Source organism: Zalophus californianus, chromosome 4 (assembly GCF_009762305.2).
Source record: "Zalophus californianus isolate mZalCal1 chromosome 4, mZalCal1.pri.v2, whole genome shotgun sequence".
Classification (NCBI taxonomy): Eukaryota; Metazoa; Chordata; class Mammalia; order Carnivora; family Otariidae; genus Zalophus; species Zalophus californianus.
Genome location: NC_045598.1, coordinates 64182568 through 64196519, shown reverse-complemented (window position 1 = coordinate 64196519; position 13952 = coordinate 64182568). Strand labels below are relative to the sequence as shown.

At 35.0% G+C, this 13952-nt stretch overlaps 1 protein-coding gene and 1 pseudogene across 1 annotated transcript in view; one reads left to right on the top strand and one right to left on the bottom strand.

Annotated features, from left to right (window-relative positions):
* Positions 1-13952, top strand: part of PIGK (phosphatidylinositol glycan anchor biosynthesis class K) — a 116448-nt gene that overhangs the window by 23744 nt on the left and 78752 nt on the right. The window contains exons 4-6 of the mRNA XM_027579177.2: positions 8521-8656; positions 10372-10483; positions 13766-13862. Of these exons, the coding sequence (XP_027434978.2) occupies positions 8521-8656; positions 10372-10483; positions 13766-13862 (345 nt within the window). The remainder of the gene's footprint in view (positions 1-8520; positions 8657-10371; positions 10484-13765; positions 13863-13952) is intronic.
* Positions 103-571, bottom strand: LOC113915040 (annotated as a pseudogene).

Here is a 13952-nt window from a genome sequence, read left to right as displayed (position 1 = left end):
ATTAGACTTATTCACCGAGCCAACTTCTTGGGTAATGTGCACAGCAAATTAGGTCCTGTCTGAAGTTCCACTTCCAAGACAGTAGCGTCAGGCACCCCAGTTTTATTGGCCATTGATGTTTTTGCAGCACAGACACATTCTATAGTGATACTCCTCTAAATACAGAAGTTGCTTGATGTTAAAGCTCCATGGCTGCTTTTGTCTTACAATCTGTACTGCATCTCTATGTTTCATTCCTGAGCACACAAGCATTGGAGCTCTCCCGTGGCCTGCAACACAATGAACAGCAGCGCAACAACCAGGTTCTTCACAAAACTTGATTTTTGCAAAACTTAAACAGTTATCAGTAATCTGGTTGGATGGTGGTACAGCTTCATCAAAAGGCCACTCAAGAACATGGATGCCTTCCTTTTCCATAAGAGCAGTGTTGCTTCCTATACTCTTACTATTGTGGTAATGCCCTGTTTCTTAAGTTTCTCAATAACTTTGTTTAAGGTCTTATTGGTTGGATTGTGTATAATAAGAAATATATTGTTTTATGGTTGACTTCCATGGGAGTTGAGCAGTTCATTAAGCCATGTTCATTTAGTTTAAAATATTCGTTAGAGTTATGAGCTAATTTTAAAAATTGAATATAGAAATGTAAAGAAACTTCAACAGCCTCCACTTGAAATTCTCAGTGCTGTGAGTATGAAGTTGGGAGTAATGGGAAATGAAATGAACCTCCTAACAAGAAGCAGGAAATCTTCAATCCAACTAATATTGAGCAAATGGAAAGGTAGTGCACTGAGGCTTACCCCATCTAGGTCAGAACTGGAAAATGCTTTGCGGATTTCAATTCAACACTTCTGTGGTCAGGCTAACTGCTCTTCTGTGGCTTCTTGGAGAGCTAATGAATTTCTACAGTTCTCTTGCCCTCATAAATGTCATGCTGTGCTTGGCAGTAATCTTTCCTGTCCTTTAGAAACTTCATACATGTGTGATGATAGAAAAGAATATACTCACTCATTGAAGGTTGTAGCTTAATGCTACAGTGGGTGCTGAGGTGGCAGCGACACAGGTGGCCATGGCTACAGCCTCAGGACAGGGCGTCCATGGTGGCCAGTGGCAGGGTGGAGGCCGTGCAAGAGCTGCTAGGGGCACTGGGCAGTATTGGGTTTTGAAAAAAAGTTGAAATCAGAACATTCCAGTCCCCGGCATTTTTAGTCAGATTTTTATTGTAATTTAAAAAAGATTTGGGGAAGATTTTTTTCCAGTTTTTTTTTTAAAGGTGAAAACAGACTTAAAATCTGTAGCTCTGTAATTAAATTATTTATTTAAAATTTTAAAAATGTTTGTTATGAAGTTTAAACATAAATTTCATTGAGCCATGGAAAATAGAAATACTAAGGTGTGATTCTTATGAGGAAAAGTGATGTCCCTTTAATATTTGTTGATGTGAGTATTGAAATTATTAAAGATTTATTGTTGTTGTTGTTTGGCTCTGCTCATTACTTGGGAGTGGAGTAAAAGCCAGGGTATTCCATTGTGCCAAAGAATGTAGTAATGGATGGAAAATGTGTGGGCTTGGAAATAAAACCTCAACTCCCCTGCTTACCAGCCTTGTAACTTAGGGCAAGTGGTTTGACCTCACTGAATTTCCTTATCTTTAGAATGAAGACAAGAGTATTCTTCAGGATTGTTGTGATTTAGTGAGAATGAAGTATCTGACAGGACTGCAGCACAGTGCCTGTCACAAAGTCAACCCAGCAAATATTTGTTTCCACCATACTGTCCCTGTTAAAAGTTCCTGACTCAGAATTCTACCTTCCCCTTTTATTTTTAATTTGCTTGTCTACTAAAATTCTGTGTTCAAATTTGTTTTTGGAAGTTCTACCATATTGCTTGACATAGCTCTTCTGAATTTAAATCAGTTTTCTCTTTTACTCTCAAGAAATGAAGTACAGTGGTTCATTCTGTAGTCTTACCTTGTTTCCATTTTTCTATAACTTCTCTTATTTTTCAATAATCTTATTGAAATGTGAATCTATATTTGATAATTTGGATAAAATATTGTAGTAAGTGCTTGTACAATTTAATATGGAATGGTTAAATCAAATTCATGTCAATGAACACCATTTTATCGCTTTTAAAAAAACAAACTGTTGCATTACATTCCACTGAGATTTATTATTATCTTCCAGTTAATTACTCTTTTTATATGTGATAGTCTCTATTTTATATTTTTCTTCTTTAATTTTTGTTCTAGTTGATTCTTATGATCAAATTGAAGGGCAAAGTGGTGGCAAAATACTGTTCACCAGTGTTTGGTCTCTATATCTTATCCTTTGGCAAGTGGATTTTTAAAATAAATGATAAAACTGATGCCTCAGAAGAAGCATAGCCATCCAAGTCCTCTTGATGAAAAGAATATCTAAATTCTTTTGCTTAATGCGCGGAGGAAGTTAAGAGGACCTTTTGATTTTTTTTGTTATTTGAGAATGGAAGTGTACCAGAGAAGACATATTGTGGATATTTGCATGTATTTTTCAGACAAAATTTGCAATTCAGGTGTTGTGGTCAAGTACTAGGAGAGTGCTTATAGCATTCTAAAAATTTTACATATAGACTGTTAAAATCTACTGGTGCTAAGCAAGACTCCAAGATATGTAAAGTGGTTGAATTGGGGAGACCTGACTAAATCAGTACAGATCATTACTAGAAAAATAACAAAAGTAAAATTTCTGTTAAACATGAGAATATGTGAAAGACTGCACATAATGATTCCCATTTTGATGGACTATATGCAGTATATCAAGATTTTAAAAAATTTTATCCTATGTATTTTGACAAAAATAGGTTATGCTTGGTCAGTGGCATTCATTAATGCAACATTCTTTATTTGACTCTTGACCTTTCTGTGAGCCCATCCATAATGGTGGGGAAATGCAGTAACTTGTGATTTGGGTAATATAATGTACGGATTTGAATTCCAAGCCTTGAGGCTGGTGTGCTTGAGTAAGTCAGTAAACTAGTTAGTGGGAAGTTGAGCAATGGAAAACGGGAAGAGATTAAAAAAAAAAAAATTGCCTACGGGAAAGGGGAAGGACATGGGTGAGGTGGCTCTGCTGCTTGCCCCCTACCCCATTATAGGAAGAGTGGTTAAGATTGGGGAGTGTTTGGAAGCAGAGATGAAGCAGGGAAGACTTAGGTAGAGGCTACAGGTGCTTGTGCAGATGGTTGAGAGTGAAGATATCAGGCTTGGTGGCTGAAAAGACCTGGTGAGGGAAGAGCCAGCAGCAGGATGTAATCCCATCACCTTTCTGTAGAAAAGAGTCAGGGGCTTTGGGGAATTGATTGGAGACTGTGTAGGACATTAACCTCTGTACCTCTTTGAAGTTCTGTTCTCTAATTTTTGCATTTAAGTGGGCACTTAAAGTTTTAAGTTACACCTTACTACGTTTAAAGGAGAAATTATATGCTTTAGTGCTATTCTTTAATTTGAAAGTTTGCTAAGGTCTCTGGATGGTTCCATTTAGAATTTCAAGGGCCTATTTTATGTCAGTTATGTGCTATAAATATTGAACAGCAATAATGAGTTTATGCATTTACCTTAATTACCTGAGTTGATTAAATTATCAGTATAAAACAAAACACATCATTATATTCTTCCAAATCCTAGTTCATATAATTTAAGGGTAATACAGGATTGTTAAAAGCAAATAAATGATCATGTCAAACAACTGGGTTGGAATCTGAACTCTTCTATTACTAGCTGTGTGACCTGGGACATGTTACTTAACTTCTGTGTGCCTCAGTTTCATAAGCTGTAAAATAGGGATGATAATAATACATATCTTGGAAATAATGTATGAGATAGTTCTTATAATGTGCTTATCTTATTAGTGTAGTGCTTGAGATATATACCAAATGCCCAATAAATGCTCTATTATTATACTAAATCACATGTGACTTTAAATACATGAACCTATAACTAGCTAGCTCTACCTTCATGTGATGTGTCTGCTACAATTCCTGTCTCTGCAATGCAGTTTTTGAGTTTTATTTCTAATAATATAAGTATAAAATACTTGGCATCCTGTAGTCTAGTAACGCCAGTTGTCTGACATTTGGCAAATTGAAAGTAATTCAGAAAATCCTAATGGTCTAGAACCTATTTGGCTAGCAGATTTGTTATGATTAGTTTCATAGTACATTGGTGATGAGATTTATTAACTTGGAAATTCCTCAAGACATGGAATAAAAGGAGAAAAGCCTAAAAGTAAATTATTCTGGCATCAAGCTAATGATTATACAACAAAATTTGTTGAATTTGCTTGGTCCAACAGTCACTACCTTGCTACAGAAGCAATAATCTACAGAATATCCTGAATAATTTATGTCAGGGGAAAAAAAAAACCCAACACCTATGAGCAGAAACCCAGATATTTAAGAGAGCATCAAAGATCCCTATGATTCTCAGATCTCCTGCTGCCTTAATTTTAGCTACTATTCTACATTGGGATGTTGATATTACTGAAGATAAGCCTGGTGTCCTAGCTCTGGGAGCTAAAGATGCTCTCAGGTTAAATATCTGATTAGTAGCATGGCTATAGAGTGGAAAGTAATTTTAAGTGAACATTTAAAAAACATTTTTACCAACACAGTAATTTATTTAAATTTAATTCAGTGAAAAATTTTTATTAAGGTTATATCAGTCTATTAATAAATGAAGAGTTATGCTTTTTGAAATGTCACACTCTAATGGTGTAGGGAAGTGAAAGATTACTCATCTTTTTTAAATGGGCTTTTTGGGGCGCCTGAGTGGCTCAGTTGTTAAGCGTCTGCCTTTGGCTTATGTCATGGTCCCAGGGTCCTGGGATTGAGCCCCACATCGGGCTCCCTGCTCAGTGGGAAGCCTGCTTCTCCCCCCGTACTTCCCCTGCTTGTGTTCCTTCTCTTGTTGTGTCTCTTTCTGTCAAATAAATAAAATCTTTAAAAAAAATAAAATAAAATGGGCTTTTTGGGTGCCTGGGTGGCTCAGTCAGTTAAGTGTCTGCCCTCGCCTCAGGTCATGATCCTGCAGTCCCAGGATCGAGTCCCACATCGGGCTCCCTGCAAAGTGGGGAGTCTGCTTCTCCCTCTGCCCTTCACCCTGCTCGTGCTCTCTCTCTCTCTTGATCTCTCAGATAAATAAAATCTTTAAAAAAAATAAAAAATAAATAAAATGGGCTTTTTTTTGGTTTTGTTTTAACCCATTGGTTCCTGGTTCCTGATTGGGTCAAGGAAGAACTTTAGGGAGGTGAGTAAAAGAATGGCCTAGCAGCCTTGATGCAGGGTTTACCTGTTCCTTTAATGTTTGGCAAATGTAATGGAATATATTTATTTTAGACCATTTTCCCCCCACATGTTTCTCAAATTGTGCTTCATGTCTTCTTTCTTTGAGAAGGTTTAAAGTTTCATTTTTATTTTAATTGTCCTTAAAATCTATATAAGCACGATCAAGGTATTCTTGATCAAGGTATTAAATCAGATACCAAAGAGTGGTAAGGGGTGAGAATATTAGTAGTTTTTTTTAAACTGTAAAAGGAAAGAAGTTATGCTTCACTAATACTCATTATATTTATTTAAAGTAGCAAATACATATGACGTACAAATTAGTATATATATTTAGGTATGTCTTCGTATTTTTTTAACTAACAGGAGTGTGTGATTTAAAATATGTGGAGGGGGGCCTGGGTGGCTCAGTTGGTTAAGTGTCTGACTCTTGTTTTTGGCTCAGGTCATGATTTCAGGGTTGTGAAATTGAACCCTTGGGTTCAGCACTGGGCGGAGCCTGCTTAAGATATTATCTCTCCCTCTGCCCCTCCCCTCCCCGCTTGTATGCTCTCTCTCTAAAAAAATAAAAATAAAATATGTGGAAACTCATATAAACAACCGACATATTGTTTGGATTCAAACCCAGTTTGAACTTTATACAATTTCTGTGCTCACTTTTTCTTTTGATTTTTTGTTGAGAGAAGGCCATATTGCCATATGCTTTGTGGTGTGATATAGGTTTTGCAGGGCCTTGAATAGAGTGTGAGAGTTGAGTCATCACACATGGTAGTATAAGATTGCCAGACTGTAAGAATATCATATTCTTGTATCAATTGTATATATTTGAGGGATTTTGTCTTAATTTTAATAAGACACAAAGCAAGTTTCTGTCATTATTTATAGGAATGTAGTAGTATGTCTTCAGTGTAGATTTATTTTCTTTTGTCAGTGATTGATTTAATACCCACTCGGTAAAGACTTAAATAACTGCTGGGATGCTAACTGGATATTCAAGTGAAAAAGACACTTTAAAGAGTCAACAAGTTAGATCTCATAATAACTGATGTTCGAAGAATATTTATTGGCAAAGTCTTAAATATAAGATCTGATTCCTGAACAGTTAAGTAACCTTTGAAATCATCTGTTTCCAGTCCTGTTTTTCTAATTGATTATCCACAAATGAAATGATTTTTTAAAATGTTATGTTAACCAAGGGCTATAGTACTTATATGGAGGCTCAGAATTATCTGCAGGAAAAATATTGATTGAATTTATGATTTTTTAAAGATTTATTTATTTATTTTAGAGAGAGAGAGGAGAGAGAAAGCAGGGGGAGGGGCAGGGGGAGAGGAAGAGAGAAAAATCCTAAGCAGACTCCCCACTGAGCACGGAGCCAGGAGGGAGCCAGAATGATGTGGGGCTTGATCCCACGACCCTAAGATCATGACTTGAGCTGAAACCAAGAGTCGGATGTTTATCTAAGCCACCCAGGCACCCCAAATTTATAATTTTAAGCTGAAATTACTATTTCTTTATGACATTGACATTGTATAGATATTGAATGATCACTTAATTTCATAGATTAAAATTTATAACTGTTAAATGGCCTAAAGGAATACTCTTATATTGAGATTTGGAGATTAGTTCAATCTTATTTAATAGTGGCTTATAACAAAAAAGGTGATTGATAATAACTTAATGTAAGTTAGTCATCTTAAGTTGTGAAGAAAGAAAAGATATATTTTCCATTTTAAGAGGAATAACTTTCACCATTCTGTGAGCATGAATCAGTAACAGCTGACGATCTGATCTTTGAATGCGGCAGAGTTGGAACCCTTTCAAAATAGAAATCTAGCCAATTTTCAAGAAAAATCACAATGTTTCAGTTTTGAACTTTAATGTAGTTGGAACATATGCAGCAGAACACTTTCTTCTTGCTATCTCCTACCAAACTAATTATGTATACCACATTAATTTTTCCCTTATGTTTGGGAAGCTCAAGTATATGGTAGAATTGCCTGATTCATGTTCACCACTTTTAATGGTAAGATCAAGATTAAAAGTATTTAAGATAAATTTTATAATTTTCTCTCAAAGAAAATATATGCAAAAATGAAAATGTTTCATTCACTCAACAAGATATTTATTGAACACTTACTATATGCCAGACTCTTTTACTAAGCCCGAGTGTGAGTGATACAGTGGTGAACAGGGTAGAGAAAGCCCCTGTCCTCAGAGAGCTTATATTCCACTAGGGGTGGTGGTAGGAGATGATGGGGATTTCAAATTCATAAATGAACTGTAGAAAATAAAACACGTAATGAGAATGGAGTAGCTCAACTGAGATTGGGATGATAGGAAGATTTGGGAGAAGTCTAAATTTATTTGGTGAGTAGCCCCTAAAGTGGGAAAGGCTTGGCATATTCGGGAAACAGAAAGGCCCGTTGTGGAAGGAGCACAGTGAACGTGGATGGTAGGAGCTGCAGTTAGAGAGGTAGACAGAAGCCACATTGAGTAAGCCTTTTAGACCATGAAAGGAGTTTCAGTTTTCCCTTAATTATAATAGGGAGTCTTTGGAGGATTTTAAGTGAGAAAGTTTAATGATTTGACTTATTTCAGAAAGATCACCCTGGTAGTTATAAGGAAAATACCTGTAAGAGGGCAGGAGTGGAAGCAGGAAGCCAGGGAGGGAGCTATTTCAGTATCTAGTCTCTTAGGGAGGTGGAGTGCAGCCAGTGAAGAGTGACTGAGCTGGGCGTGTGTTCCTGTGGCACCCTGACTGCACGTGCATGTGTTCATATTTAAGCACTTGGGATTCTGAAAGTTAATTTCTTTGCAATATCATAGTTTAATATGGACTCTGTAAGTCTTAAGAATGTCAAATATTGCTAAAATTAAAAAAAAATGAGGAAGACAGTGTTAGCTCCTTCAACTTCCCTTTGTTCTATGGCATAAAATACACTATACTGGGAAAAATTTAAGTTAGTAACTTCAAGTTCTGTGGATAAATTCATGCCAGATGGCTCTAATTTCTTTGCTTTAAAGCTTATACTACATCAGGATATGAAAACAAAAAGCTCTTTTTAAATATGTACTCAATAATTATTTTAAGTTATTTTTAATGAAAAGAATGAACATAATTGCCTCATGATAAAGATAAAATGTGTCTGCTCTAACTTACTGGTTTAAGTAGCATATTTACTGGAATTTTTCTTTTTCTAGTCACATTGTTCTGATGCTTGCAGACGATATGGCATGCAACCCTAGAAATCCCAAACCAGCTACGGTGTTTAGTCACAAGAATATGGAACTAAATGTATATGGAGATGATGTGGAAGTAGATTATAGAAGTTATGAGGTAACAGTGTTTGATTTAGCAACATTTTTGAAATGTAGTTACCATTACTTTTTTTTAATCATTACTTTTAAACTCTAAAATAGTGGTAGAATAAAGTCTTATTTTTATTTCTTTAGACTTTGTACATAATTGTCACTGAAGCCTTGAATATAATTCTGTCTCGAGTTCATATTAAGGAAACAATACATGAGTAAAACTAACACGGCATGAACATTTCATATACGTATCTAGGATAGGACAACTTTATCTTGGCTTTTATATTAGAGTATTTTAGTGAGGTTTCAAATGTATCAACTTTTTTTTTAACAGTAAATGCATTGTTTGTTTTTCGTATTTGACCTAAAATTTCAAGTTTTGTATATTTAGTATATATATTGAGGAAAAATTAAAATGATTAACAATAAACTCACCCGTATTTCCACTACTTAGAGGTAATCACTTTTGATATGCTTCCAATGTTTTTATGCATATGATTAAAAATTAAAATGTAAATTTGAAAAATGGGATTATACTGTATTTTCCCCTTTGAAACTTCATTTTAAATTTCATAGGTAGGGAAGATGTTTAAAATTTGAAATCTTCCTTGGTGAAGTCTTCCTCAATAATCCTTCCCCTTTTACCAAGCCTACCAAAAGTAAGACAATTTTATGTGTTCCCAGACCTGTTCTGAAGCAATTTTAAAATCTTATCTATCTCCTCCCAGCCTGTAAGCTCCTTAAGGACGTGACCTATGTCTTATGTGTCTTATACCTAGCAAGTACCTAGCTTTTGAAGGCACTCAGAAATGTTTGTTCAGTAATTAAATGTGTATGAATGTTGGACTTTCTACTTGTTGATTTAGTCATCATAAAATATAAACCAAAAAGAAGTCCTATTAAAACATTTAGCATTTTGCTGTTTTCTGGGAAAAATATAAACCGAACATAATGCACACGTGCACAGAAACACATACATACACATATAATTTATATACTCATGATCAAGGGAAAAGTTGAACAAGAAAGCTAGATAAATTTTCTGCTTTTAAATTTAGATCTGGGTAATATGACTTTAAATATGCTTTCGAAGAATCCTAGAGGTCCACAAATTCCAGGTTGGAAATCTGAATTAAAGTGTGATGAATTTTTTACATGTTGAAGATAACCCTAGCAAAATTTAAGTAACATAATACATTATGTTACTTAATGTACATAATACATTAAAAAAATCAAAGATACATGATTTGGGGATTATTTATGGAACTATCCTTATGGTTTTATTTTTATGATTCATTATGGACCTATCTTTCAAGGTTTATCTAGAATTCACTAGGTAGTTGTACCAATCAACTGCAATAGTTATAATGTTGCTGAATTTATTTGCAAGTTTCTTTATTTTGTATTTTCCCAAAGAATTACCTATGAAGACATTAATCATTTTTAAATTTTGGGCAATATTTTGCATAGCATTTGAAGTTTTAAATTTAATTAACTGATTTTTCCCCAGGATAGTTTCGTTAGCTGTTAGTATTTAATGGAAGCAAGTTAACTTTGAGGTATATCTTTAAATAAATATATTTAAATTGAGTTATATTTCGCTTTCTGCTTTGTTTTCAGTTTATGCTGAGTAACATATAGAGAAAGAAGAAGGAATGCTTTTGAAAATAAAAAAAAAAATTATTATGTTTCCCCTGGTTCTGTTTCATCCCCTGATTTCTTCTTCTTTTTTTTTTTCAGGTAACTGTGGAGAATTTTTTACGGGTATTAACTGGCAGGATCCCACCTAGTACTCCTCGTTCAAAACGTCTTCTTTCTGATGATAGAAGCAATATTCTTATTTATATGACAGGTAATTTGAGAATTTAGATATTTAGAAATAGAATATATTGTGACTCTCCTCAAGAAGAAATCTTCATGGAAAGAAATTTAAACACCTTAAATGAATTTTGGTTAAATAATTTGTTTTGTAGTTCTCTTTTCTCATATGACAATTTGAAATGATATTTGGAGACAGTATAACATTTTATACTGTCCCTCAGTGTATTATCTCTATTTTTTTTTTTTACTATTACCCTGGTAAAGCTTATTACCTTTTATTCAGTATCTCTGCTATAGCCTTGTTGCCTTCGCTTTTGCCTCCTGTTAATTATCCTACTAAAGTAGTTAATAAAAATTGCAAATCTGTCCTTGATTTCCGTAAAACTTTACAATGGTTTCCGGTTGATGGAGTCTCATATTTTAGTGTGTATAAAGATTATTTGAATGCAGATACTCAGGTCTTTAAAATTCTGATTTAGTTTTGGTTCAGGGTGGGGCTTATGAAACTGCATTTTTCTTTTTTTAAGGTTTTATTTATTTTTTGACAGAGAGCAAGAGAGGAAACATAAGCAGGGGGAGTGGGAGAGGGAGAAACAGGCTTCCCACTGAGCAGGGAGCCCGATGCAGGGCTTGATCCCAGGACCCTGGGAACATGGCCCTGAGCTAAGGCAGACACTTAACGACTGAGCCACCCAGGTGCCTGAAACTGCATTTTATTTTTTCCTTTCCTTTTTTTTAAAGATTTTATTTATTCATTTGAGAGAGAGAGAGACAGACAGACAGAGAAAGCATGATAAGGGGAGAGAGGCAGAGGCAGAGGGAAAAGCAGACTCCCTGCTGATCTGGGAGCCCGACATGGGGCTTGATCCTAGGACCCTGGGATCACGACCCGAGCTGAAGGCAGGTGCTTAACCATCTGAGCCACCCAGGCGTCCCCTGAAACTGCATTTTTAATATGTTCCCCACATCGAAGCTATAATAGTCTTTTGTCTATACTTTGGGGAATATTGGAGATAAAGCCTTCATAATATAGTTTAGTTTTATTATTTATCTAGTTATATATATAATAATATATACTATTATTTAGTGATATTATTTGTTTCATTTTAGTTCTTGCACTTCCTCTAATTTTCTCCTAGGACTGTTTCTGTCCTCTAAACATTTACTAAAGCTATTGCCTTTGTTTATTGATGTCTTCTCAGTTCACTTTGTCTACCTGATTATTCCTTCTCTTTTCAGTCTTAGCTCAGGAGTCACTTCCTTTGGTGATTTTCCTCAGTCAGTCTAGGTTGATCTGTGTCTCCAATTGCCTGGGACAGTTGTCGTTTACACCTGTTATCCTAATGTAATTGTTAATATTGCTTCCTTTTTCCCTCAGAAGTGTCCTGGTATATATTTTGTAATGCCCAGAGACACTTCTTATGTCCTTGGCTGGTGTAGGCTCTCCTCTTTGCGCTCCCATGTCAGTCTGTAGTTTCTGTATGAGCATTTAACTTAACTACTTTCTTGTTTGGATATTTATTGCCTTCATTAGATTTTGAATTCCAAGATGTCATTGATAATGGGGTTTTCACCTTTTTATTTCTAGTGCTCTGTTTTATGGTGGTATTCAGTACATATGAATGTGGATCAAACAATATTTAAAAATGTCTTTGGAGGGCATTCCATTTAACCGATGATAAAACATTTGCAGAATGGTTCTTAGATGTCACACAGCAGGATGGTTACTGACTTCTACTTGGTGGTTTACTTTTCTTTGTCTATCATGGTGCATTTACTTACAGCTTTTCAAATTCAATTAATTTAAAAACTTTATAAATTAACAGCTAAGTCAGGAAAATTTTCATTTTAGTTTTTCTGACAGTTATAAGAAATTTTCAAGCATTTGTGGCAAATATTATGAAGTACAGTCTTATAGTTTAGCTTTATCTGATATACTAAACTAAAGGTTATACAACTTTTTTTCTAAGTCTTTGGATACTCTTTCAGGATAACTCCAGGTACAGAAGAAATTCCAATAGTTAAAGATAGGATTTGATAAACTGTGGCCCATGGAAGGGTTGCCTGTTTTAGAAATAAAGTTGTATTAGAACCAATTGTATCCACTTATTTTACATATTTTCTATGGCTGCTTTTACACTACAATGGCAAGAGTCTAGTAGTTGCAGCAGAGACCGTATGGCCCATAAGTCTAAAACATTTACTACCTGGCCCTTTACAGAAAATTTGCCAACCCATGTAAGAGCGTAGGAGGCCTGACAATTATAATAAAATGATAATAGCTAATATTTAATGAGGCTTACTTTACCTCAGGCAATATTGTAAATCAGCGTGTGTATGAATTCATTTCATCCTTACAGCAATCCAAAGATTTAGGTGCTGTGATATATAGTTGTGTGGGTTGTGCACTGCAATAAGTGTTTGGCTACAGGGTTGAGTGGGAGCTGCAATCTAGTATATGTTTACACATAGTAAGCTATGTGCCCTGCCCTAGAGTTCTAATGGGAGGAAGAGAGACATAACTTCTAATCACCTTTGAGCTCACAGAACTGCATACATTCAGAGGGGCCACTGAAATAGACAGATTTTTCTACTTTGATGCCCTGTGGGAAGTACCTTCTAAAAATCCACACAAAGGAGCTTTATAGGCATGCTAATGATGGTGCCAACATATTTCTTACTTCACAGCTAGTGAAACTGAGGCATAGAAAGATTAAGTTATTTACCTAAGTTAACACAGTCTCATTAAGTGGCAAAGCTAGCATTTGAATCCAGACAGAATGGCTCTATCCATGCATTCTAAATGTCACAGTCTTCTGGTCAGCTCTCATGGAACAGCGGTTGATGGTAGTAAAAAGTTGTATGTGAGAACAACACTTCCTAGTAGTATAGCATTCCAAGTATACACTGTGAATAGTACTAGCATACTATGGGACCAGCCAGTGTTTGCAACCCCTTTCTCACCAAAATGTTTGCCTGGTATTTGGGAAATTATTTATCTATAGAAACTCACTTCTGACATACTAATGGAGCCAGTGCAAAAATATAAATGTGCTTTTATAGAATGGAATGATAGAAGAACTTGTGAAGATATTGTATCTGCTATTTTTTGCACAGTCTATCATGATTCCATTTTTAATTGGTGTAATAGAAAATTATTTTTTTTGTTTTCATAGCCCTTTTCATTTTAGAGTATAAAATAACAGATGATATTAAAATATTGCCATGAATAAGTAAATGTTTATATCTGGATGTATGCAGTTTGCATTTAAAAAAAATGCATGTATTTGATCTTTTTGACTCTTCCTACAAGGACATGGTGGAAATGGTTTCTTGAAATTTCAAGATTCTGAAGAAATTACCAACATAGAACTTGCAGATGCTTTTGAGCAAATGTGGCAAAAAAGACGGTAATTAGCAAATGACTACTTTTCATAAGATAAATTAGTACCTAATTTTTCCATGGTTAGTAGATTTGTAGATCCTATTTTATGAGATTT